The sequence below is a fragment of the Egretta garzetta genome, unplaced genomic scaffold (assembly GCF_000687185.1).
Source record: "Egretta garzetta isolate BGI_Z169 unplaced genomic scaffold, ASM68718v1 scaffold7, whole genome shotgun sequence".
In the NCBI taxonomy this organism is placed as follows: Eukaryota; Metazoa; Chordata; class Aves; order Pelecaniformes; family Ardeidae; genus Egretta; species Egretta garzetta.
In genome coordinates, this window is record NW_009260350.1 from 1,226,093 (window position 1) to 1,253,336 (window position 27,244).

General features: G+C 40.6%; 1 protein-coding gene across 2 annotated transcripts in view; it reads left to right on the forward strand.

Annotated features, from left to right (window-relative positions):
• Window positions 1-27,244, forward strand: part of TAOK3 (TAO kinase 3) — a 93,426-nt gene that overhangs the window by 16,792 nt on the left and 49,390 nt on the right. Inside the window, exons 1-3 of one of the 2 annotated variants that reach the window (XM_035898414.1) lie at window positions 10,045-10,055; window positions 24,183-24,279; window positions 25,532-25,742. In XM_035898414.1, the coding sequence (XP_035754307.1) occupies window positions 25,623-25,742 (120 nt within the window). In that variant the 5' untranslated portion in view covers window positions 10,045-10,055; window positions 24,183-24,279; window positions 25,532-25,622. Of the gene's footprint in view, window positions 1-10,044; window positions 10,056-24,182; window positions 24,280-25,531; window positions 25,743-27,244 lie in introns of those variants that run through there. The other variant, XM_009642843.2, reaches the window with a different exon arrangement.

Sequence of the window (27,244 nt, forward strand, 5' to 3'; positions counted from 1 at the left end):
TGGGACAGGGTGTTGCTGGGTTGTGGATTTGTTTTATGTTCACTCCATTGGTAAATGAGGACGTAACTTTCAGGTATTCAAAAGTGAGGTGGAATTTCTCTTTTGTCCTACTGGATTTTTATCAAGAGTCCCGGTAATTCAAGAAGGCCACCTTGTACTCTCTGAAGGTGAGATGACTACTATTTGGTAATTCTAGGAGCCTGAAGGCTTATCTGGGAGTGTTATTAGTTTGCTACTTGCACACAAATGTTTGAGCTCTTGTTATCAGATTAGAAGTCAAAATCAAAAATATATCATAGCTTGAAGTACACAACCAGTGCTCCAAGACTGTATGAATCTCCATAGAAATCCTGTATCCTCCCAGTTTCCTTGTAGCTGTATTAACCATGGAGTAAAAATGCTGAAATTGGTCAAAACAATATAAAGTAACTTTATAAAAAGTTTGGCTTGGATCTTGAATTTGTGCCTAGCAAAAGACTAGTCTCCTCAGTACCTACTAAAGTAAAAACTAATTCTACATTGTCAGCAGACTTGCATTCCTTCATTAGAAGGTCATCTGGTAATTTGACCTGACTTTTAAAATCCATATTGTTCTGACTGACCAACCTCAAACCTAAAACTTGGGTAGATTTAGATTTTGCGCATCACAATCCTTCTCTTATAGCAGGTAGCGTTGACTGTTTGGAAAGTAAGAGGGGTGAACATAACCAGGATGCTTTTAAGTTTGGGACAGATCGGGGTTTACTCCTGAGGCCAATCTAGAGGCTGCTGCCTCTGTGGATGTGTCCTCCGAGAGGTATCCATGGGACTGCCAAGCATCTGAGGGGAGGAACAGAATGAACTGGCTCTGTGGCGTGAGGGATCTGGCTGTCAGCAGGGGAAATGCAAAGTGTCTCCGTGATAGGGGATGTCTGGGGATGGGGGACAGAGGTATGCCTGTTGAAAATGAGGCATTCTAGTGTCGTATTTTGGAGTGGAGAGAAATCAGAAGGTGAGAGGGAGTTTGATGTTTGTAGGTTTTGATAAGACAAAAGCTGGAGGTGGGGAGCTGAGATTATTTAAAGTTTGGGGAGGGACAGATGTGATTAGAGATTATCCAGTTAATGATGCAGCACTTGAAAATGCAGGCAAGTGCTATGGGGTGTTGAAGGTCTGTTGTGTATTTACTTTCCTCCTTAAAAATGTCCTCAAATTCATTCCCTTAATTGGCTCCCCAGTTCAAGAAAGATGAGGAACTCCTAGAAAGAGTCCAGAGGAGGGCAACTAGGATGATAAAGGGACTGGAGCACCTCCCCTGCGAGGAAAGGCTGAGAGAGTTGGGCTTGTTCAGCCTGAAGAAGAGAAGACTGAGAGGGGACCTTATCAACACATACAAATATCTTAAGGGCAGAAGTCACGAGGATGGAAGCAGTCTGTTTGCAGTGGTGTCCAGCGACAGGACTAGGGGCAATGGATGCAAACTGAAACATAAGAGGTTTCAGTTGAATATGAGGAAAAACTTCTTTACTCTAAGGGTGGCAGAGCACTGGAACAGGCTGCCCAGGGAGGTTGTGGAGTCTCCTTCTCTGGAGATATTCAAAGCCCACCTGGATGAAGTCCTGTGTAGAATGCTCTAGGGGAGCCTGCTTTAGCAGGGGGGTTGGACTAGATGATCTCCCAAGGTCCCTTCCAACCCTTGCGATTCTGTGATTCTGTGAAATAAAATTCTTTCTTCCAGTCTCTTCTTGTCCAACAAAATTTATGTTGCATTCAAATTAAACTGGGGACTGTTTTCCCAAAATAACTTTTCTAATTGTAATCTCTTATTTGAAATCTGCAGTCAGTATGTTATATTTAACATGCATTTATTGATAGAAGTTATTTCTTCTCATTTGTGTGGGTGCATACATGGTCCACTCACTGCTTCAATCATTGGCTGCCGAACTGGTTCCTAGAAAATATAGGGGAATTTCCTACCGTGACTCATCTTAGGAGTAGCAGATGCTACATGCTCTCAAACTGTTTATGGTAGTTTCTGGAGTCTCAATAAGTATAATTGAGTGTTGGAGACTCAAAAATATATTGGATGACCTTAATGGTTACACACTGCTATTGTTTCTCCCCTTTTAATGAGGACACCCAAGTGAAATCTTCATAAAGGGTGCTTTTTTCATTCCTCTTCTTTAGTGTCTCCACTTTGAAATTTCATTTTCACCCTGCTGTCACCAGGGAATGGCTCTAGTTTTAATATTTAATAGGTCTGAGAGACCTTCCCCATCTCTTTTTTTTTTTTTTTTTTAGTTTTTCTTCCCCCCCCTCTCTCCCCATGCTCTTTAACCCCAGGGTTTAAAGTGACCCTTGAGCCACATGCCACTCATAGGCAATTCAAGCACAAGTTCCTTATCAGCAGTAGATCTGTCACTGGCAATGGGTCTGTGCTGCTGCGGAGTCTCTGGGTAGCTGCAGATCTGGGGTACAGAAGTGAGTCTGCAAGGGCTGCGCAGTTGGCAGTGGGCTCACAGCTGAAATGCCCCTTGAAGGGCACTTTAGGGCGTAGCTTCATGTTCAGTGTGGTCGTTGTGGGGTTTGCAGCAGCATGAGGAGGATGGGGTTAAAGATGTCATGGAACTGTGCCCAGCTGGGATGTCCACCTGTAACTGGCATTTCTCTGCAAACTGGGAATCGAAGAGACAAGGAGCTGCTTGGGCTGGAGATGATGGGGATGCCTGCCCTGGAACGCGGCTCCCTCCCATTCTGCCATCTGAAGAGGCAGAGTGAGAGAGGAGGGTGGAGAAGGAGATGACAGAAACGGTTTGAAGGGATATCTAAGGGAGTGGCTCTCCTGCAAGGCGAACATGCAAGATACAGAACATTGGCTTGCAGAATCTAAGAATTGATTCTTGTTCCAGCATAGTCCAAAGAAAACCAGCTTACTCCTTCACAAGCTGATGTGCTTGTTTCTTCCAGCATGGAGGTCTGGATTCCTGCACTGGGAGAGATCTTGCCTGGAGGCACAAGGTGCTCCAGAGAAGCCCCAGAGGGCCAGTAGAGTGCCGTCATGTCCAGACCCCCTTTCATATCCAAGGGAGCCATAAAGCTTGCCCTGTTCCATGGTTAAGTGAGGGTTGCCTTGCTAAGGGTAACATACAAGGCTTTGGGAAGGAGCTGAATGGCAGGCAGCTGGGCTGTTAGAGTGCAGGGCTCTGTGGTGATGACCTTACCCAGCTCCTTGGTGTAGTAGAAGCTGTGGTCATCTCATGCTTGGGGAATATTCCCCGAATTTGCTCCCTTGGTTGTCCAGAATGTGTGCTATATGTCTTCCTGCCGTGTCTTATGAATATATTTTAATGTAGGGCTTGTCAGGTTAGGAAGGTTGCCCATCCTCATGTTGGTAGCTAATGTGGAAGTGAAGAATAATGGCTAGGCTTTCTCAGTCGTTGATACTAGGTGCAGTGTTGTTAGGAGGGCAGCTCTTCTGTTTAAAAACACTAAATGAGCATGTATACCTTATCTTCTTGGGCACACAGTGAAATATCTGAGGAAGGGTGGAATGACATTGTTACTTGAGGTTTTCATGGGAAAAGGACAAGTCTTTTAAGTGCTTTTTCTACTGAGCGGTGCCTCCTCTAGATTGCAGAAATGGGCTTTTCCTGTAGTTGTAGTAGAGTGAGCAAGCAACAAGTTCTCAGTGGAAAACTGCAATGTTGCATTTGTAACAAGAAGCCAGTTTTGCAAAGCTAGACACAATCGCGGTTCCCGGCCCACTATTGCTGTGGTAAGTGGAGCAGGGAGGGGTGCTCTGTCCCTGCTGTGCCCTGGAAAAGGGGAAGCCTGGAGCTGAACCTTGCTGCTGCATTGCACTTCCTTAGCAGAGCAGGATGAGGAGAAGGCAGTTCCGCTGTTGAGCTTCATGTATGTTTAACAGAGAGTTTAAGCACAGTGTAGGTTTGCTCTGTAAGCTCTTTGTACAGTCTCGTATTCTCTGGGAAAGTTTCTTTTTGACCAAGGAAAGATGTAATTGTGTTTCTTCAACAGTGTCTGCATGCAGCATAATTTCAAATGGTTTGAAGGTTCTGTGTTCAAGTTTGCAAGACAACTTCTGTGGTTATTTAGTTCAGTGATTCAGTTCAGGGGTTTTTTTTTCCCCAAGTTGCAGGGTACTGCAGTTTGGCTACAATAGTTGGTGGTTTTTCTCCTGTAGTTACACTTCCAAAAGTGTTGACTTTTTCAATATTATGAATATTATGAAGAGAAAAAAAAATCACAAAACTGTATGGTTATTTAATGCAAAAGGGCAGATTGGAAGAGTTCAGTACAGCTTCCCATGAAGGCTTTCTCTTCTTGGAGGCAACTGCTTTAAAATTGTGAGATATAGGTGTAAAATTCACGGTAGCTCTGGTAATCCTTATAAGGCCTTTGTTCTTGTCATAGTAGATTAGTTATACATTTATACTATATATAGATTGGTTAGGAAGACTGAGAAAAGAGTTTTTCCCCAGTCTTCCTGCCTCAAATATCCCCTTCTGGTGGGAAGAGTGACTCGATGCTCCTGTAGGGTGGTGACCTGGGTACAGTTGACTTTCTGAAGTCCCCTCAGCTCCTTTAGGAGTTTGGACTCACGTGACCATACAGTAAAATATTGAACTACCATGAATTTGTCAGTTAACACTAGAATTTTTCATTCTTTTAATTAGTGGTAATATGCCCCAGCCTGCAGGAAAACTCACTTCATAGAGTTTCTTAGAAAGCTGTGCTCAGTAATAACCGGAAGAAAATGAGTCTTCCAAGCTAATCTGTGATTAAGAACGTGTCCCCCATTAAAAATATTCACCACTTAGACACTGTAGTTGTGTAGAAAATACAGAATTATCTTTTAGTCTTTTGGTCAGCTTTTCATTCCTTGCTAAATATATAAACAAATAAAAATAATTACAGTCTTCTGGCTAAGGTACAGGATTGGATTCTTTCATAGTTTTGCTACCAGTATCCCCTTAGGTTCATTATGCCTTAGATGCTGAATCCATAAAATAGGGCTCTTAATATGTACATGAGGCACCAAGAACTAAAATAGTGCTGGAGACTCTCAAAAACTGTTAATTCCTTGATTTATTCATAAAGCAGGGAGCATAACTCTTGAAAATTTGATCAGATGCCAGTTCCTTCAGTAGCCACTCAATTCAGAAACTTTTTTATAGCTGTGCTAACACCTCTGAAGACTGTTAGGCTTAATTAATGTTTAAGACTCTTAAACAGAACATGTCATGAAAAGGGAGGCTTTTCTAAGGGAGCGTAGGGAAGCAGGCAGGAGTTTTGCTTCAGGGAATGGGAAGGCAAAGGACATACCAGCATTTGAGTTGAGTAAGTTTGTGTCTATTCTCTCACTTAAAAATATCCTGTTTATATTTTTTAGAGAATTACTGTTTTTTGGTCTGTTGAACTGATGGGCATGTGCATAGAATCCTTTGCATGGGCTTTTTTTAAATACCTAAAGGCAATTCTAGGATTAAAAAAAAGAATAGAATGGCCTTGTTAAAAGTATGTACCCCTGACAAAAAAAAAAGTCTTTTCTGTGGTGTGAGTATGGCTAAGCCTGATAAAATGGTCATGAGGATGTTCACAGCAAGGCAAAACATTTATGTTTCTCCCACCTGCAAAGCAAAACAATATTTATATTCTCTCAAGGGTCAAGTGCGGGGACACCTTCTCTGGGAAAATGAGCATCTTTTTCTTGTGCATAAACCTGTTATGGATCCTAAAATGAGTATTTTCTCATGAACGCTGACATTTTCCTGCACAGATGCCTTCAGTGCAATGCAGAAAGTTATCAAGCAGCAGAAAGCCTTTATCTTGTTGGGTATGTTCAGTGCTGCTGCTGTAGTAAGGTTGCATCATGTTCTTTATCAGTAGAAGATTGTTTTATGTATTGAAAACCTGCTTAACAAATGTATCAAAAAACCCTCAGACTAATTTCTCTGCTCTTCTTCCTCAACACATACTTCCCCAAAGTCTAAGTTATTAATGTTAAAATATTAAGTGGAAAAGAAACTGTAATCATAAGATAGGAATGATTGCATAAATGTTTGTATAAATTTACCCAGGCAAAAAAAGATGGGATTATTTCTGAATAATATGCCTTAATATTGTGAAGGGTGTATTTTTGTGGTTGTCCTAGATCCCTGTATCTCACACAGATAGATTTCTTAGAGGAAATTAAACTGAGTAGCCATACCCAAACAGGTGAAGGTCTGGCAATGACAGAGAAGAGAATGAGATGTGGGAAAACAAGCATTTTACACAGCAGTCGCGATGGGAAGAGGACTTGGCCTGTCTTAATAGAAAGCAGAACTGGAACAGACTGACATAAATGTCTGACTTTTTCTGACTTAAGTCCAACAACATTGCCTGCAGGGGAAAACACTCTTGGCAAAGACGATACTAGTGATGAAAGCTTTACTGTAGCAGTTAAGCTTAGTTGTCTTTAGATAAAAACCTCATGTATTATTTAATCTCGATTCAGGCTTTTTTTTTTGCCTGGTTAAAAAGATAACAAGTAGGCCATCAAGATCATATCAGTGAATGAACTTTAGATGTTTTATTCAACAAAAAGACCATTTTGGTTTCTGTTAGAAAATAATGGCTTAATTGCATAAGATTTAAGATTATTTTATGATACTGAAATTCTATGACAGTCTTCAAAGGCTGCTTTGTTTACCATTGCTGCCAAGGCAAGGTTTGCAGAAAAATGTATTGGAGGATTTTTTTAATAGAAAATGGGAAGTTTCTGTCAAAAATCAAGCTCTGTAGTGTAGCGTTAAAATTAAGGATGCCCAGCTATATCTGGTGGTCTTGATCTCTTCCCCCCACCCCACCCACAAGGATAGCCTTGCTGCAGCAGGGGACATAAATAAGCAATTGTATAACGAAGGTCTTGCTCACTCAGTAATGTTAACTTTTAGCTATTTTATCTTAATATCTGTCCAAATAAACAACGCTTTAAGTGGTCAAGTGGTGCCTGAACATCTGTTTCTTGAAATCACGAGGCCATAGCTACTCGAGTGGCTGTGTTTTAATCCAGAGGAAGCGTAGAGCTAGATCTGTTTGATTTGTATAAGCTAGTGCTGGCGTGGAGAAGCAGGGTGCTGCAGCCCGGAGCCATCCCTGCTGGGTGTAGCTGCTCCGACGCGCCTCTGCTGCTTGCCGCAGCTCCTCTCTGCTCTGCTCCAAACCAAGCATCAGCTGGAAGACAAGTCATTTAGATCAAATTAGGAAATCGTGGAGTGCTCGGATGCTAAATGGCAATATTTCTGTTGTTTCAGTTCTGGCAATGGTCAAATGTAACTGTTTGCCAGCGAGGACCAGTAAATAAGGACCAGTACTGAGCTGCAGCCTTGTAGGTGATGGGATCTGTGGAATGCTGGCTTGTGTTATGCTTTTGCTTGATATTTTGATTAGTGTATTATCCATAGTAACCAAACTTCAAATAATAACTCTTATCCCCAGAACATCCTTGGAATAAGTTTGACAGCTCCAAAGAGCTTTAGAAAGTCTAACTGGAATTTGTCTGTTAGATGAAAACAAATCTACAGAGGGAAAAAGTGACTTTTCCTTTCCTTGCGTATATTAAAAGCGGTTGCCCCAGGAATTTGCCATAGAAATAATGAATAAAAAGACTCTTGTTCAGTTTCCTATCTTCAGCTATTATTCACTCTCAACACTGTTGGAATATGCTGAAGTTACATATCAAATAGAACTATAATACTTGGCAAGGATAATTTCTTACCAGGAACAACAAACGTGGCTTAAACCAGTTTTGTTGTTAACCTGACTAGAAGTGAAGTTGGGAGTCCGATGGTACAAGTGGGTGTATTTTTTTCAAGGAAAGAAAAGAATGAACTGGGGAGATGATATAAGGAGTAAACGTGCTGGATTGCAGCAGGGGTCTGGCCAGGATTTATTGTCAAACTCTGGATCAAGAAAAGAGAACTGAAGTAGATCTATAAGGGAATGGTTATAGTGTGCGGGTGCTAGGTGCAGGAGGGCTGGGGGGGGCGTGCGTGTGATGAACTCGTATCTTGCTGTGAAGGATGCTGAACCCCATCTTCTCAGGGATGGGAACAAAAGCCCACTGAGTGGGCAAAGGTAAATAACCTACCTACAGAGGAGGTGCTCCTGGGTTTTTGCTCTGACACTGGTCTCGGGTAGTCCCCGCCTGTCTTTGAGGTGGAAGTGTTCTCTGTTTTCCACTGCAATTATCTGAGCTTTTAGTTCTGAGCCTCACATTCAGTATCACTAACCAGTGAATTCATTAACTGAGAAGGGGTTTTTTTTTCTGTATTCAGTATAGAAACAAGTAATATTTTTATGTCCGTCTATCTGATTAGCTGTTGTACTTTTTAAGTTGAAACTTGTTACCTTTTGGCTACATTCCCTGCTCTACCTCTTCTCGGAGGGGAGAAGAAAGGACAGCCTTGTTGTGTTGCTCTTTTTCTCGTTTTGTTTAATGCACCATTACCCCTTCTATTTATCCCCTGTGTAAGCTGGCTTTATTTTCAGTTTACCTTCATGTTGATGTCTTCCCTTACATCTAATGCTTTTATTCCTTTTTCTGCTTTATTTCTGCTGCCTTTTTCATGTATTTGATGTGGGATATTGTATTTGGGTTATATGATATCTTTGATCCTTAATTTCTGTTGTGACATTGGTACTTCTGGCATGGCTTTCTGTCATTGTATTTATGCATCCCAACGCTCCATTTGCCTTTTTGACTGCCTCTGCACACTGAGCAGATGTTTTCAGAGAGCTGTCTGCAGCAACCCCCAGGTCTTTTTCCTGTGTGGTTACAATTAATTTAAAATGCAGCCGTGTGTGTGAGTAGCTGAAAATATTACTACTACTGTATGCTACCCTACTTCTGGAACAAATGCATTTCATCAGCCCCTGTTCTGCTTCTGACTTCCCTCAGGTCCGAGCCACTCGAGGTGGACCTGTCTATGTGTGTTTTGAACATAATGATTTCATCACCTCTGCTATGAATGGATGTTATCTACAAGATAAGTGACAGAAACCTATTGAGTGTTGTTAAATTTAATATATACAAATCTATGTCATTACTCTAGATGCCTTTCTCAAAAATAGCAAACTACTAAATGGCTGTCTTGGTGATGATTCAGAATAACAAATTATCATTAGAACAAAACTAAAACTCATTCATATCTTACACCAGTCTCTAAATGGTCTCTTCCTATGCAGCATTTACCAATAAGCCTGAATTTTGTTGCTTCTTAGCCATTGAACACACACATTCCAACATCAGCTGCCAGTTCCTTGGCTCCTGCTCATACAGAAATACAGATATTTCTAAATTATTCTTTAGGGTATGGTTGTCTTTCATTTTCTTTGAAACCCTTTGTTATATTTTCTTGTTTTAATAATGTCTCTGATCTGAATTTCTCGTCTGTTCCCTCCTGCCCACAGATGTCCACCACTGCCACCCACAGAAGACACCTTTATCGAGCGCCCCTTTGTCCCTGCAGCCACCATCCCAAATTCTGTCACCTTTTGTTTTTGTGCAGATATGGAGTAATCTGGTACAATTTAGTTACTTTGCATAGAAGTTGGGCCAGCAGTTAGTAAGTTTGACCCTCCCCTCATAAATAGCTTGCTTTCTTTGACTGTGTAAGTCTTTCAATCTTTCCTCAGGTAGCCCAGTGACCAGAGAATTTCATTCAAGCTCTGATAATAATTTGTGTTACCGATACCCGTGGCATCTTCTGCAACATCAATTTTTCATTATTGGAAATAACAGCAAATGCAAATGCATTCCATGTTTTTGCTAAAAGCTTTTCTATTTGGTTGGAGGAGGACTGCTTCTCAACTTATTTATTATGTTCATAGCAGAGCATATTGCACTGTTAAAGCATCTCATAAAATACTCTGTTGCCATGGTGATCTACCTTCCCCTTTTCCTAAAAGGACCCACTAGGTCCTGTGAGACCAAATCTACTTTCTTTGCCTGCGAGATTAGTCCCATCCCTTACTTTACCCTTATTTCTATCTTGCTTTATTGAGGACACTAAGTAGGTTTTGTTTACTGGTAATTTTTTCTCTCTGGGCTTAATATTCTGAAATATTAAATCTTACTACTTTAAAACTCATCTGAGGATGTGCCTGCACATAAGGATGCAGTACTGAAACTTGGATTTTGAACTTCAAGTTGGAAAATTAAAGCGTAGATTATTTAAAATGAAAATTAAGGTCAGTTAAAACTGTAAATTGATTCTTCATGACTGCAATGCTAACTTAAAAAAAAGAGACTGTATGCTGAAGGGACAGGTGCTTGCCAGTTTGCATATCCTAACCCAGGTGGCTATTTGTCTTCACTGCCAGCTGATGCTGATCTTCCTTCAGTTGGAACCAAAACGATGCTTGTCTGAAGAAGGCTCTGAGCTGACCTGCAGAGTGCTGGCTGTTCATGGGCTGAGTTCATCTTAAACATCTGATGCCAGTGCCTGGTGAAGCAGACTTTTTTCCCCCCTCTAGTTCCAATTTAAAACTTTTTTTTAGCTAAAGCTGCAAAAAATCTGCATTAAAGCAACGTTAAGGGCCTGTTCTGACCTGATAAATCCCAGAAAATAAGACTTAAGGCTGAAATCACAGACCTGGGCCTCTCTATTATGCAGTTATTGAAAGAGTCTTTGAATGCTGCATATTCCTATATAATGGGAATGATGGCACAGTATCGTGAGATGTCATTTCAGTTTTAACTCAGAATTTTGGTCTGCTAAAGCAAAATAAACTTATAGTTTATATGCTTGACAATATATTGTTGTTTTTCTTCCTTCTTTTTTTCCCCCCCCCTAATGTGTGTGATCTCCATTATGCTCTCCTACCTCATAAGGAGCCATTGATCACTCCTGATTATACCCCTGACTGAAAGCTGCTGCCATTCGCTGTGGGTTTTCTTTCGGTCTCAACAGCCTGCTCTGCGAGTTGGAGAATACAGGATTTCCAACTTCAGTGTTGTCTTTGAGACAATTATTGTATCCTGGTGTCTTATACTCTAGCATATTAGCAACACAATTATTTTCTTAGCTTACTTCTCAAGTACAATGACTTAGCAAAAGGTGGTAACAGTATATTGGTGTAGGAACATACAGTTGTCTCCTGAAGGGGTGACTGCAGCATTCCACTGGTGAGCTGCCAGGGTCTTCAATAACCACCCCAGGAACCTCCTTGTGAAGAGAAAGCAAGTGTGTGCAGGCTTCAGGATGAGGTATTAAACTCATTATATTTTGATAAACTGGTAGCCCAAAATTACAGCTTTTCTTGAAAGTCCTAGTGACTGAAACTCTAATGGAGATGTTCAGATAGCCTCATTTGAGGGTTTTGGCAACGCAGGCATGAGCAGTTCCTGCCCCTGGCTGTTTATTCCTGTTTGCATGGTTAGATGTAGAGCGAGGCTGGGGAACAAATCTGTCCAGAAAACAAACCATTTTTGCTGGGTTGTTAGTTGTCTGGGTCAGCTTCTTGATCGAATGAGTGTGGGGTTGTACAAGTCACTCTGCTAGCACGATGGAGAGGGAGGCTGCTGCTGAAAGTAGTTAATGAAATGTGGATAGAAATTTTCTCTCTTGAAGCCCTGGATGGTTTCCATGCCTTGATAAATTAAGACGGCGTTATCCAAAGCAGCATAGATAAGGATGGTTGGATAATGCAGCTAGGTTACAAGTTAAGTTTTATCTGAATTAGTCAAATCTGCTTAAGCTGCTGCAGAGCTGTACTCTAGAATCCCAAACTTGAGTTTGGGGAACGTGAAAGCTCCTGGGTCCGTACCAAAATCCTACTGCAAAACACTGGAGTATTCTAATCTGATGCAGCGATGCTTGCTGGGCTTTGCAGGAGGTCTGAAACAGTTTCAAGAAAGTGGAGGCGGTCAGAAACATGCATTAGTGATGCAGGGTGCCTTGGATCTGGATTAATATGCATGTTAGTTAGCACACTCATTGCATAATGAAATGGCAGTGGAAACAGCTTCTGTAGTGTCTTAAAGTCCTGAAAAAGAGTTGAACAAAATAAGGACAGCCTCCCGCACCTATGACAGAGCATGTGTTCTTTGCCATTCGTCCTGTCAGCATTACATTTGATTCCCGCCCCTTCTTGAAATAATCTGTATACAGTGCTTCATTTTGAAGGGGCAGCAAGGTACTCTAGCTGAATCATGCTGTATATAGTGATTTATTTGGGTTTTTTTTAATTTTTAACAAGTGAGTTTGCACATGTGTGTTTTAAAATGGAACATATTTTTCCTGTATTAAACTACATTCAGAAAAGAGCTGATGGAGGTGCCAGGAGAGATGCCAATATGAATTTGTGACATGAATAATATAGATGTTCCTCGAGCATATTAGTAGTATTTGTGGACCAGCTCTCTGTGAAACATAATTGCTGAAACCAAGCTGTGAGATAACGGCAGTATTTTTGCTTTTCCTTAAGTGAACTTGTGAGAAGGAACTTGTGAGATGGAGGAAATTTTGTGTCTGTGTATTTGTTCCTAATACAGAAAAAGCCATGAAAAAATCCCTGGAGATCTGGAACAGTCATGAAACAAATTTACCAAAGAAAAAATGGACCAGTAGTAACAAAGAGAGATACCAGGTGGGTCTTGCTGGTAGTGCTGTGGTTCAGGTCTCATGCCCACCGGTACAGTGGGAGGATGCAGGCATGGGGTAGGAAGCAGTGTAGATGCCTGTTAAAATTATTTTACTTTTTGGTTTGTCTGACCAAGCGTTATTACTTATGTGGCTTAGCAATTAGTTTGTCACCCTCTGAGACAGGAGAAGACTTTGGCAAGCAGCGAGGCTTTTACTTCCCTGTGCCGTCCTTTCCCAAGAGCTAAGTGCAGCGCTGGTCTGTGCAAACCCTATTAGAGAGTGGCTGGGAAAGGGCTTGCGGGGTGATGGAGTTATTTCAGCAGCATTTGTCTGGCTTGGAAGGTATGTGGTGATGAGGAAATTGCTCCTGCTTGTAGTGTTGAGGTACTGCAGAAATTAATACCTTGGAAAGGTTGCATATGTTTATAAATTTCATACACTTAGTTGCTTTTATTCAGATCTTTAAGAAATCTTGAGTGATTTATTTTATGAATGCTCAGTCGGCCATAAAACCAGCTTCCTATGTCAATGTGTGCGATAGGTAAATCAGCTGGGGAAAAAAAAAAAAGGCAGGAGATGATTATTCAGTGAGATTGCCGCCCCAGCTCTTTCTAATCTAGAAACCTTGGGTTTATTTGTAGTTGCTGTATTCTTTGGGTGACCTTGAACAGGTTTGTTTCTCATTTTATCAGCTTCTGTGTTTTGTAAAGCGTGGACAGTGCTGGCCTCAAAACCTCTGAGGGACAAAGTACACGGACACCCTTGGAAGGTTCCAGGTAACAACAAAAAAACCCCCCTTGCTGTGGGGTCCTCCCTGGTGTGTCCTGCTGTCCTGCAGAGCTTTATCCCTACCCTATGCACCAAGTAACCCCTAGCTCCACTGAGCCTGCCAGGGAAATCAAATGCCTATGGTTGTAAACCAGACTGTTGGACCATTTTATTAGTGTACTGTGTAAAGCTGGATGATGCCATGGTGCATGGGGGTGTTTATGGATGGCTTACTGTGTTATGGCAGATAAAAATGCATCTGGTACTTCCATGATTCTGTGATAGCTGCTTCATGTAAAGAATTGCTGTAATTGTCATAAGGGTGTTAAAACAGTCCTGAAGAAGGGGTATCCACAAGAGGGCCATCTCCTAAGCACGTGTGATGGCTGATGTAGCAAACTTTCAGTTTTCTGGGTGTTGAATAAATGCAGCACACTTTTTCTTCTTTCCAGATTTTCAGCCATCCAGTGCTCTTTTCATAGAGGGCAAACATGTTGTTCTTGTACACAGTTATTAGATAATAATGACATTTTGGACATTGGACATCCATATTTCACTTCTGTGTGTGTCTTTTATTACTAGCCATAAAAAATGCATGTGCTAGAAAAGAATAAACTTAGAAAGCCAGTGGGTAAGTTGTGTAATATTAATGACTGGCTCTGTCTGGGCTGGTATGTGTTAGATTAAGTTTGTCGTCTTTTAATAGTAGTATTCCCACGTGAAATTGAATTTTTGTGGATTTTTCAAAATAAGCTTTTTCATATTTAATCCCACTCCTGAAGCAGACTTCAAACACCTGAATGAAACCGATGTAGCCATTTTTAATGATACGAGTGTGGAAAAAAATCCTGTTATATATGTTAATGGTTGCAGTCGTGTCTGTAAATAGGTCAGGAAAAGAGCTGGATGCATTGGAGTCGAACCGAGTCACTGAGAGGGGACCGAGCTAAAATGATAAACCGAAGTAGTCAAAAAGGCTATTTCCTACAGTGTTATCTCTGGCTGGCACAGAGGGACGCAGGAAGGAAGGAGGCCTGTAAAAGGAGAAGTGTGTGGTAGGGAGAGATTCATGGGGGGTGTGTAAGGGGGAAGTGTAACGCAGTGAAGACCAGATGTCTTGAGGGAAATATATTGGAGTGCTGTGGCTTTCTCTGCTGCTTCTTAAACCAACAGCAGTACAAGGTTAGGATTCAGAAGCCTTTCTCTCTAAACCTTATCACTGGAGAGGACAAAAAATATATGCTGCACTGTGCAACTCTTCAGAACTCTTCAGAGGTTTGGTTTTTTTTATTAACAGTGAGCTCATAATGAAGATCCATGGATTTTCTTAGAATCATGGAGAAGATACTTGACAGTTACCTTCCCCTGTCTCTTCAAACAGGGGTGGGGGGGGCAGGGAATCACAATTTGGTTTGTTGTGAGAGGTATTCTGACCCTCCATGACCAGAAAATGTCTTTTTTCCCCCCATCCCTTCCATGAGTGCAGTCTGCATCTGTTTTCTTACTTTTTGTTAAGGACCTACTGTGTGACTCTTTTTGGCCAGTTTTACTGTGGTATAGCTTCCAGAAAATCAGTATCTGAGTTATGTTTTCTTGCAAAAGGAGAATAAACAGATTTTAAATAGAAACCTACTTTTTCAAAGTCAGCTGGTATTATGACAAAAGCTACATAGCTGTGCTAGCATGCTGTTACATTAAAGGATCTTACTCATTGTCTTGCACTAACATAATGAAATCACTTTTTGCCCCAAATTGTATCACAGGCTTTTCATATGTAAATATATCCATGTCCCTCCATTAAAACACACCTTTTCCTCGGGTGGCACAAAGTAGCTGTTCAGTAGCATAATTATACGTTAACCTCAGTCAGATCTAACTGTTCTCTGCAGTTTCTGACTTACTCCAAGGGGCAAATCAAAGCCATGCCATCTAAGCTAATGATATGAAAACTAATTTTAAAACTCAGAATTTTTTAGTGTTCAGAGTTGTTATAACAGTCACTTCCTACACTTCTGAAAAACTGAGCTTGAAATGCAGATGGAGATATGCTTGCAGCCTCATTACGCGTTTGCTATTTAAATGATCGGGTGGCATGTAGATCTGGTGGCCACTGTGGTTGCTTCAACAGTGTTGATCCTACAGTTCTGAATTGTAATGCAGGTGAGTTGGACTAGGTCAGCTCTCACAGCATCATCCTGGACACTGTAGCGTTGTGGGAATAGATTTATCCAGTTGCTGCCTTTTTTTTGTTTGGTTACGTGATGGTCAAAATATAAACCCTTTAAAAATATCTAAAACTGGCTTTAACCACAAAATGGATACAGCTATTTGGAAGCCATTACATTAATAGGTAGGAAACTCTGAGTGTGCTGGTGTCTCTTCAGACTTACATAAACAAATTTGATGACTTATTTTTGCCTCTGAATAGCACACAGCATAATACTCATGAATTTATAATCGTCTGGTGTTCACTGTCTTTTAAGCAACATGATGAAGAGCCTGATAAATATGCTACAGAAGAAATCTGATGGAAATAGGGAGGCAATTTCCTCAATTTCATGACCCATATGTGATGTTTTAGAGATGTTTTGATGCGATCTGATGAAATTTATATTTCTCTGTGATGTTATTTGGGCTTATGTACATTAGGATTTAAAATGATTCATGTATCTTTCCTCCCTTCCAGATGTACTCCTGAATTATTTCAAGGGTGCCATGATGAAATACTATGAAATGTTGTTCAGAGCAAGAAGTCTTTTTCTTTCCCTTTTTTAACTATACAAGGTTTATTTCATGACTTAAAGTTTTTAATCTTGTAAAATAAACCTGCAAAACCCTAATAATGCATTCTAAACAAAATAAGAGCATACATATTTTCATTAAATTGTTTTAAATTTAACTGGAAAATTATTGGGAAACATCACCTGGTGTCTCTTGCTGGTTTGCCTTTTCATTGCACACCTATGGGGAAGAAAGATGCTGTTTGACTTTTTAAATACAGCCGAAGCTTTTCATTTGCTTTTAGAAGGGCTTTTTCTTTCTTTATATACTATTATAGATTTTAAAGTTTTTTCCAAATATTCTACCTCATGATCTTGTGTAACTACAGTTACACATATTTAGCAAAATACAGAGGCTGTAAAGGGCTTGCCTGTTGCATGCGAGACAAGTGTTCAGGTACTAAGAAACTCTATCATACCTTTTATTTCAGTTCACTCTTAAAATGCTACTCACAGACAAGACTTGGGAGGTACCAGCTCTTAGTTGCTACTTTTGATGATGCTCCCAGTTGGGCTGTCACCTGAGTTTAACTCATTCATAGTTTCCTCACAATTATGTCATTAAAACTTTATTTTTTTGACAGCTACAAAACACTAAAGCATTGCAGCAGAATGGTGAAAAAGCTTATGTATTTTAAGGTAACTTGCTGAATTTTGAGCTACCTGGGTATTAGGGAGAGGCTGCCTGATACTAACTTTGTTACAGATGTTCCTAGGTTCCTTGAAGAGAAAAAAAACAAACCCAAACGAACAAAACCCTGAACTTTTGCTTTATCGACAACAGCAAAGCAGGGCTGTTCCCAGCAGTAGTTTTGAGGCTCTGTTGGGGAACCTGTCTAAAAAGAGGCACCTGAATTTTGAGCTGTAATATTGACACCACATTTCCTTCTGTTTGTGCTGTTCCCATGCTGTGAACGAAGCAGGTAATGTAGTAAATATTTCTGCTTCATAGGTGATGGAAATACTAGAGTTGTATAAAGTCCTTGGTAAATAAGTGGGGTTCTCTGTTATGCATCTGGGGAAAAAAAATAGGCTACATTGTCACATAGGTCTCTAGGAACATGTTGTTGGAGAAGACCACCTTGGTTGTCATATTTCTTTACCTGCTTTCATAGAGGTTTGTGGGTATGAAGGTGTGGTTACTGAAGAGAAAAATTACAGATGTCCTTTTTAAGCTAGGTTTAATACTTCAGAATACACAGTGCTCAAAAGTAGGTGTGAGATTAAGGACTATGTTTGTATTGTCCTAAATGAATGTATCTGAAGTATCTCAGATGTATGCCTCCTCATTCTGTTCCTGCTTTTTTTTTAAACAACCATTGGATGAAAATGTAAAAACCAAAATAAGCATGCTATTTCACAGGTTTTAAAATCTCACAAAGTTTCATGAAGCAAATTGCAGTAGGACTAATAGTGCTGGACTTTATGGAAATGTTCATTAAGTCACGAGCTTTGGATCAGGTGCAGAGAAAGGTGGCACTTTGCCTTCAAACAGTAGGTTTGGAAGAGGATGCTGCTTTCAAAATAAATGCTACCTCCATTTTCTGCTAACCTGTAACACGGCTTATGTCCAGAAAGGATGGCTAAACCTGCTGGAACATAACAATTGTGTCTGGGTATCAATGGTTGCGGCTTTCGTGGTGCATGCTGCTGCAGCATGCATTTGTTCTGCAATCACTGGATTCCTGTGTGTTCCGTTTAGCTCCCAGGATATCTCCACAGCACAATTCAAAACGTTACTTTTAGGAAAATTAGAGGATCAGTGTAATTTTTGCCTTGTATATCACGCTTTTCCATAGGATGTTCATAAGCAAGAACATAATTTTTTTTTTTTTTTGAGGATTATAGTTACTACCTGGCTGCAGGTCAAGATAGATCAGTGCCCTGGGTGCCACTAGTTCCTCACTGCAGTGCTCAGTCATCATTCTGCTGAAACTTTCATTACTGAAACTTTATACATCAGCCATAAGGTCTTTCTGGAGAGCAAGGAGCAAGACAATGTATAGACGTTCTTTGATGTGTTTGCGGACTGCCATGTCTTATAATATCCCTAAACTTCCTGCAGTAGCTGGTATGTCTTTGTCAGGAGGACTTCCAGTGAATGTGACTGGTGCGGTTTCCTTTGGAAGGCTGGCATATTGCTTGACTTCATCCTTGTTGAGATGTTCCTCACAACTAAAACTAATTGTTTGTTTCTTGACTTTAAGCCCACTGGGATTTTGTTTTGATTTTTTTTTTAATAAGTTTATTGTCTTGTTCTTGACTCATAGAGGAGTTGCAAATGGAACAATGTTTCCTTTAAAACTACTGCTCCTAATCAGGAAAAAAAAGTTGCTTCAATCTACAATAAGACCTGCAACTTATTAGTTTAATTTCATATCCCAGGGGCACTGTGCACAGTGATTGCCTTAGTCAGTAAAGTTCTGATTCAGGGGTTTTTATTAGCGTGAGTAATCTTGTTAACCCCAAATGACCTGATGCACGCGTGAGTACTGGAGGATGCTGAATCAAGGTATGTATGTGTCAGGATGATATTTGAAGTGGATTATTGAGATGAACACTTGGCAAAGAAAAATTCTTGAAGTTCTTTTTAGAAGTTGTAGGTAGCGAAGAGCTGTGACTGCATCCAAATATTATGCAAATGTGCGTAATAATGTGCAAAAATGGTTTCCTTTGCTACTGAAGGTCACTGGGTATCTTATATTTCTGTCACATACAAATCAGATCATTTTGCTTCTTAGAAATTTGCAGAAAGGACATGAGAGGACTTGCTGCTCATAGACCAAAGTGAAACCTTTTCTGAGTATCTTGGAATCTGTGATTAATTTAAGCAAATAAAGGCTATAGTACAGTTGCTTTTTGCATACACTGTCAGCAAACTTGTAAGTAGCTTGAATTTATGTACCAGATATGTGTATCTGACTGTTTTAAGCATTAAAATAAACTAAGTGCTAAAATACTAGGAAGAACCATGTATGTTGCTGTGCTGGGTTTGACTGGGGTAGAGTTAATTTTCTTCCTAGTAGCTCATATGGGGCTATGTTTTGGATTTATGCTGGAAACAGCGCTGATAACCCAGGGATGCTTTCGTTCCTGTTGAGCAGGGCTGACACAGAGCCAAGGCCTCTTCTGCCTCTCACCCCACCCCACCAGTGAGTGGCTGGGGGAGCACAAGGAGCTGGGAGGGGACACGGCTGGGACAGCTGACCCCAACTGACCCCAGGGGTATCCCACACCATATGACGTCATGCTCAGCACATAGAGCTGGGGGAAGGAGGGGACACTTGGAGCGATGGCATTCGTCTTCCCAAGTCACCCTTATGCGTGATGGAGCCTGGCTGTCCTGGGGATGGCTGACCACCCGCCTGCCGATGGGAAGGAGAGAATGAATTCCTTGTGCTGCGTTGCTTGCGTGTGTGGCTTTTGCTTTCCCTAGTAAACTGTCTTTATCTCACCCCACGAGTTTTCTCACTTTTACCCTTCTGATTCTCTCCCCCTCCCACCGGAGGGGAGTGAGCGAGTGAGCAGCTGTGTGGGGCTCAGTTGCTGCCTGGGGTTAAACCACAACAGTTGCTTTCAGAAAGGTAGTGTTAGCTGGAAAAGTAATTCTCAACAATCAAAGAAATGGCACTGAAAAGCTTAAAATATGGATGTTAAAGAGTCTTTGTCACAAAGCAAAAGTACCTGCTTCTGCGCAGTAATGGACTGTTCATCCTAGATCGTGGCCTGCATGGGAGGGAATTAGCTGCAAAAGCACTGGATGAAGTGTTTGTGTATGGCCGTGCTAGCTAGCCATGTGTGGCAATTAAAGGGAAGGAAAAAAGCTCCTACTTAAAAACAAAACAAAAAAATGCAAAATCAGACAAACAAAACAATATAAGTTTATGAGTGAGGGCTGCAGTGGGAACTTGAGCATGTGCCTACTTTGAGCTCAGAAGTTTCTTTTGTGGGGCAGTTTTTATCAGCTGAATTTATCTGAGAATTTCCTTCTTGACGTTGTCTTCCAGATTTTTGGAGATTTTGTAGAGACTGAACTGAAGAAAGGGGACTCTGTGTGTTTGTCATTCTTGGAAAAAGAATTCTGGTATAAAATTATTCCCCCCAAAATACTCATCTAAAAATGAACGCATGAGCTATGTCGCATTGCTCCTCCTATGAGTGGAATCTGCTGCTGTTCCACCCTGTTTCCTGTAGTTTGTTTTTCTGCTTGAAGTGGAAAACTTTGTCCTTGTTTTGGGAAGTACCATGGTGTAGTTAGGAACTAAAATTAATTTTATATGTTTCTGTACGCTTTTGAAAGGGACCTATGGTATTGTGAGACGCAATTCAAGCTGTGTTTTACAAGCCACGCACCTGCACTTTATTGGAGTGTTGAAATGGAGATGCTTGTAGGGCGTGGAAAACATGCAGCGTGCGTCGCATGCACAGCCAGCTAAGGATGCTGGGCAGGTTGCCGGGTGTTTAGTGAACTTGACAGAGAAAGAAGCAAATCCCTTAACTTACGATACCACGCCGTGTGAAGGCATCTCGTCAGCAGCTAGAATCCAGGTGCCCGAGTGTAACTACCTTCTTGTGCACAGGCGGAGTTTTAGATCCATGGAGTATTTGGAAATGTGGGTAGTTTAGCTCTTCTTAAAGGTGCTCCCAATTATGTTTTATTGCTTCATTTATATTCAGGTCAAGGATTTTTCTGTTGTTATTAATATAGCACCTGGAGGTCATAACTGGTAGCAAGAGAATTTTTGTGCAAACATAGATAGCAAAAGCTGTAATGCCTGCTTCTTAAATGAGGGTTGCGTATGATTGAGGAAATTTTGCTTCTCTTTAAACTGTTGAAAAAAAAAACAACAACACGCTTTATTTGCTACAGTATGAGACTCTTACAGCATTATCCAGGGTCCAGTCTAGGAGCAGTCCGCAGGATGTGCCACCAGTTTATCGTTCCCGTTCATAGGCAGTAGCACGCTGCTGTCTGCCTCCTGGCCTGACTGCTCCCATACTCTTTACCGTCATTTTCTGGTGAAACTCTGTGATAAGCCCTGCTGTTGTCTTGCCCCAGCCTCTAAAAGCACCAGTGCCACTTAGTGTAAGGAAGGAGCAGAGAAACCTTGAAAGACTGGCAAGAACTACCGCAATAACTACCTGCTTCATCGGGAGGGGTCTGCTTTGGCTGGATTGCACTCCTGAGTTTCTGCGTTTGAAGGGTGGGAGAGGGGAGGGGAAGCAGAATTGCTTCATTGGTTTAAGAACATCACCGTCTTGCACTGGAAATTTTCAGTGCAGTTTTCCACCATTTCACTCTTGCTTTGGGCATTTCTGTGCTGGGCAGGCCACAGGTTGCCTGGCGCATTTCCCATAAAGAACAGAATTTTAAAGTAACTAGTGAGTTTGCTGTCCTCCGCCTGTGACATTACTAGGAAACGGAGACATTGCCATACAGATGTGTACAACGTAACACTGGTTTCCCAGTTGTAGCTGGAATAGTTGCAGGCCTCTAAAAAACAATTTTCATTCCAGTTCATAACGTGATTGTAATCTTCATTAGAGAATTTTTTCTTGGAGAATCTTTTAAATATTTTTCTTAGTGTCGTTTCTGATGCTGAACTTACTCTTAAGAATTCATCCTCTCTTTCTAGCCCCTTACAGTATTTCAGAAACAGGCACAAGCAGTTTTTCCTTCAAGGCAAGGATTTTTCACTAGTAACTGTTGATTGGGAGTTTTAATTTTGAAGTAGGCAGTTTGAGGCATCTCCAAATGACCTTATCTGAACAAAATGCTGATCTCTAAAACTCTGAAAATCTTGAGTCACTTGTCACTTCCGTAAGTCACGGCCGGTATGATTAATGCAGTTTTTATTTGAGGTGTTCAGAACAGACAGAGTCTGAAATGCTGCTTTAAGTGTGCTTTTTTGAAGGATGAAGAGTAAAAATCAGGCTTTTAGTAAAAATTGTTTCTTGATGTGTTAATTCAATAGTTTGGTAACTGAAAGAACTTGCTTAAAATTGACCATACCTTGAATGTGAATTTTTCTACTAATGGCATTCAACCCCCATAATGCTCTGCAATTGTTTAAGCCATTTTTATTTCAGTCTTCATGTGTCTAGGAGAGAGCTGTAATATTAGGAATTTGTGACCTTGCCAATTTAGCCCAAAGTGGTGTGATTTGTGTATCTTCTGTCTTATGCTGTCCCGTGCCTGACTTGCACGGCCAGTGCTGTAAAGTGGTCACGCAAAGGATTCTCATTGCTTGTACCAAGAGGCACTGCAGGCACTATAGAATCCTGTGGAGCAGTTGGTGATCGCGATCAAATCATCATAGAATCATAGAATCCTAGGTTGGAAGGGACCTCAAGGATCATCTGATCCAACCTTTCTAAGTAAGAGCACAGCGTAGACAAGATGGCCCAGCACCCTGTCCAGCTGAGTCTTAAAAGTGTCCAATGTGTCAGCCACTGCCCCGGGGAGATTATTCCAATGGGTGACTGTTCTCATGGTGAAAAATTTCCCTCTCATATCCAATTGGAATCTCCCCAGGAGCAACAGAGATCAGTAGGGCTCAAGTTACTCTTGAGACACATTCCATCCTAAGTTTTTCTGATAATCATTGCTGGAAAACAATAGTCTTGCTGAGATTCATGTATTGTATGGCCTTGCTATATGTGTCTGTCCTAGTTGGAGAATGACATTATTACTTAAGGCTTAACTTTAAGTATTGACAATTAGTTTCCCATTTTTAAATACTAATTTATCCTTGAATATTAGAGCTGCACAGATTTTGTTTATGGCAGAGAAGTTCATTTAACTAGAGATGGATAAATTGTTTTCTTCCTCAGTTTGTTTTTATTGTTCAAAGCCAAATAGATTTTTTTTTTCTTGGCTGAAGGATGCCAGACCTGAAATACTGCATTCTTTGCCCCTGTCTGCAGGCATGTAGTAAATATAGCACCTTTGGGTGAGGCCAATCAGCTGAGCATGAATAAACATTTCATTCATCTGGCTTTTGTCATTAGTTTGTTCTTTGGATTTTTTAAATTTATTTTTTTTTTTAAACTAAACATTGCAGATCCTTTCTCTGGAGTGCTTCAAATAGCTTTTTAACAGCTCATTAGTATTGCTCTGCGTCGAGAACAGTAGACGAGAATACCACTTTTTGGTAATTTTGGCTACTAGCAGGAAGACTTCTCATATATTTTTTCCTAATAAATGAGAAGATGAGTTAGGTTATTTGTCATTGATTCAGGTGCATACTAATTCAGATTTTGGCAATATAACTATTGCAGTATACTTTACTTGTGAAGCATTTTTCCTGTAGATGTAGCTATGCAATAACTTCTTCTATGAGGACAAGGTAATCTCCAGCTTTTGGTGTGTTTGACTCCATGGAGAGGACAGCTGTGGCTGTTTGGGGGGTTGCTGCACCGGTACGAATGATTGACTTCAGGCTGTTATGTCCTTAACTGTGAGCAGTCTAGACCTGATTTCAGCTGATGGTTCTAACTGGTTGCCCTCTTTTTTTCATCTTTTCATTGTTCATTCTCTCCCCAGTGGAATCCAAGAATATTTGACTTACTAATGCCTAGGACTTTCTTTGAATCTTTGTATGTCATCGGGTACAACATACTGAGCTAAATAATAGACTCGGTTTGTGAGCTTTGTGCATTTTATAAGCAATCTACAAAGTGTAGTCAGAGAGCAAACTTCCACACTCCTCCTATGCCCCAGCAAGCTTAAGAGTCTTTATAAATGACTTTTTAACCTCTTTTTCTGGTTTCCTATCTTATAATGATAATATAGCAAGCCCCATGGGCTATAGAACACAGGACGTGCGTATCTTCACCTAAAAAACACCATTAGCATTTGCAGCCAGTACTCCTTTTAACTGCGCTTTCAAATGATGCCTTGATAGTCGGTGGTCTTTTCTAGATGTAGTATTTTTGTATATTAGAACAAGGTATAAAACTTAAAATACTTTTTCTAAATATTGATATTTGTTTTCCGTTGCAGAATAAGAGAGCACAGAGAGTCTGGGGGGACGAGCACAGGACGATGCTGCTGAAAGGAATCTGAGCCACTGAGCATGCTTTGTGCCACAGTTACCCAGGTAGGCTCCAGCAGAGTCCTTTGTGCACCTCTGGTGGACCACAGTTTGTTGTGCTTGTTGCTCCATTACTTACCATCCTGAGCCAAGGGGACTGTCTCGGCCCCAGACCAAAGTTATGCTTTGCATTCATCGTTCCATCTGGATGGCACTTGCAGTCTGAAACCTTCTAAAGCCTTTTACGCGTGTTGTAGTTTTAAATTTATCCAATTGCTAAATTTCAGCTGGTCTCTCTTTAAATGTTACACAGGTTTATATCAAGAGGTAGGCTGAATGTTTTGGTGTATATTTTCAGATGTCTCTTTTATGCACAGAGAAGTAGTGGTCTCAATAAATAAAATGCTGAACTACATATCTGGAAGTAGTTTTGAGACTTGCTCCAGACTGTTGCTAGAAACTACTCCAGTTGACTCACCTGCAGATCATCTGCTGGGTTTCAAATGTCAAAAGCAGTAGGGTAGAGGCATCTGTCATTGCTTTACACACCAGTGTCTAATGAACCAATGTAGATTTTTTGGGATGTTTTGATAGGAAATGTGAAACTTTCTCATGTTTGGTGGTTTGGGTTTTTTTTCCCCCAAATAAAATTTTTGGGATGAATATTTAAAATCTTCATTTCAGCACAGCTCAGTTCTGTGCTGTCTTAATTACGTGCTTATGCTAAAGCAGCATGTTAAGGAGATAAAGATCTGCCTTACATGATGGAGTCTAGGATTTTTCAAAAGCAGTTCTGTGACCTGGAAGCCATCACAGTCCAGTAGCACTAGCTGTTTCATAGCACTGAATAAATAAATAAATAAAAATCATATGGTCGTGAAGTGTTTCTGTGGAATAGAAGCTAACTTCTCTACTAGCACCAGCTGGCAAGTGGGAGTAGAGAAACAAAGCAAACAAACAGCAGAGAAAAGTAGGAGGAACAATGATGATAGTCTAAAAACTGACACATTGGGAGACCAGCATGAAGAATAACAAACTCGTATCACAGGATGTTTTGCATAGCAACAGGACTCTTGTCTTCAAGTGGACTTCAGTGTAACTGCAGCACTTGCTTCCTGTATGAGATAAAGAGCTGTTGTACCCTGAATGCATTTTAATCTCTATATCTAAATTGGACTAATAATTAAAAAGAATTAGCTGAAGGAAACGATAGTGAAGTCTATTGCTCCTGAAAGCGTTTCCTCTTATTTTGCTGTCAGAGAAGTGAGAACAGAAATGTGCATAAAGGAAACAGATTAAAGATGGGCTTTCTCACCAGGTGCTGAATGCTGTCTACAAACTGCTTTGTCGATGAAGGAAGAAATTGGTTGGGAATTGAAAGCACGAACTAGTTCATAATACTGTTCAACATGCGCAAAGGGGTGCCAAAGGACCCAGAAATAGCTGACCTGTTCTATAAAGATGATCCTGAGGAAATATTTGTGGGTTTACATGAAATCGGACATGGAAGTTTTGGAGCCGTTTACTTTGTAAGTATAGTTCTTTACCTACTTCTTGGAAAACTGAACTGGTTTAAGTGGCATTTTAAGAGATTTTCAGCATTTGTAAAAGTGAGTGTTCTTTGGGCCTTTAGGGCTTTGTGTGTATTAGCTTTCCCATAACACATCTCAAAAATTTAAGTGTTTCCAGAGCACTCCTGAGCTCTTTGCTGTTACAGCTGTATTTATAGTAGCAGTTGACTATAGTCTTAATAGTGCACCCAACCATTCAGGTTAAGTATGTGGTGTCTTGTGCTGTCGGATGCTGAAAGTTGAATTTAAACAGTTGGAAATTAATTTGCCAAACTGGAACTTCAAGATACTCTACTTGGTGCTCATATGCTTGTAAATCATTGCAAATTAATAGATTGAGTGAGTTAATGATTCAAAATACATTTGGAGTTAAAAGCTACTTCGTTAATGAATTGGTATTGTGGCTGCTTGGGTAAAGATACCGTGGAAGTCGCATCAGATTGCATTTGGGCTTTTGAATGATTTCTCTGCTGCTCTGATAATTTAGGAGTTAAATATATCTTTGAAATATTGTTCTGTTTTGCCACCCTCCTTGTCCCCATGTTTGTCTCATAACATACTATCTTCAATAGCAAATGCTTACATGGCAAAAGTGAAGAGAAAGTCTTAAGAGGAATGGGAATTCAAGTGGGAAGGATGTGTTGTGTTAAGTCAAGAGAATTTAATCTGGAAAGTGAGAAGAATAGTGCTTTTACAATTAGTATCAAACAAAGCCAAATGTAAAATACTGGATTTGGAAATAATTATAATCGAGTCGCTATCAATGAAACCAAAATAGAATTCCCTATGAAAAAATCAGACAAATTCAAGTTGCTGGATAGCATGGCACGCCACTACAGAAGATCAAGTTCACTAGAATTGAGATTTCTGAATATTGAACATTAAAGTATTTAGATAAGTACCCTTGCGCCTGTAACACCAGAACCTGGCAGTAGCTAGCATGAATTATTTGCAAGCGCTCCAGTTCACTGTTTATAGTTGTGTACAGCGAGGAGGTGTTGGTAGAACTGTTTTGAGAACAGGAGAGGAGCCTGATATTTTGTGTCAGATAAGCCGTGCATACATGTTTTGCATACATTGAAAACATGCATGTTTTGAGGGATAACAATACGATTCCTCCATGTATAATATGGTAGTAATGATACAGGGGAGTTTTTGCCGTGGGGATTGTCGACAGTGGGGCAGGCGCTTTTTGATGTTGGGGTAAGTGACAGGTCGGGGAAAGTATAATGTTAAATGTACTACATGTGTAAGAGGATGCAGCTGTAAAATGTACAGTACATGTTGATCCACTCCGTAAGAAGAGCAAGCTTTTTTTAGATGGGAGTAGGGTGGTCCTACCTGGTGTATTGCAAAACCAAAGGGAAAGGATGCATGGTATGCTTCAGGGCAAAGATGCAGTAGTGAAGGTGCCACCTTTATCATTCAGCTCTGGTGTTCAGAAGTTCCTCATACTTCCA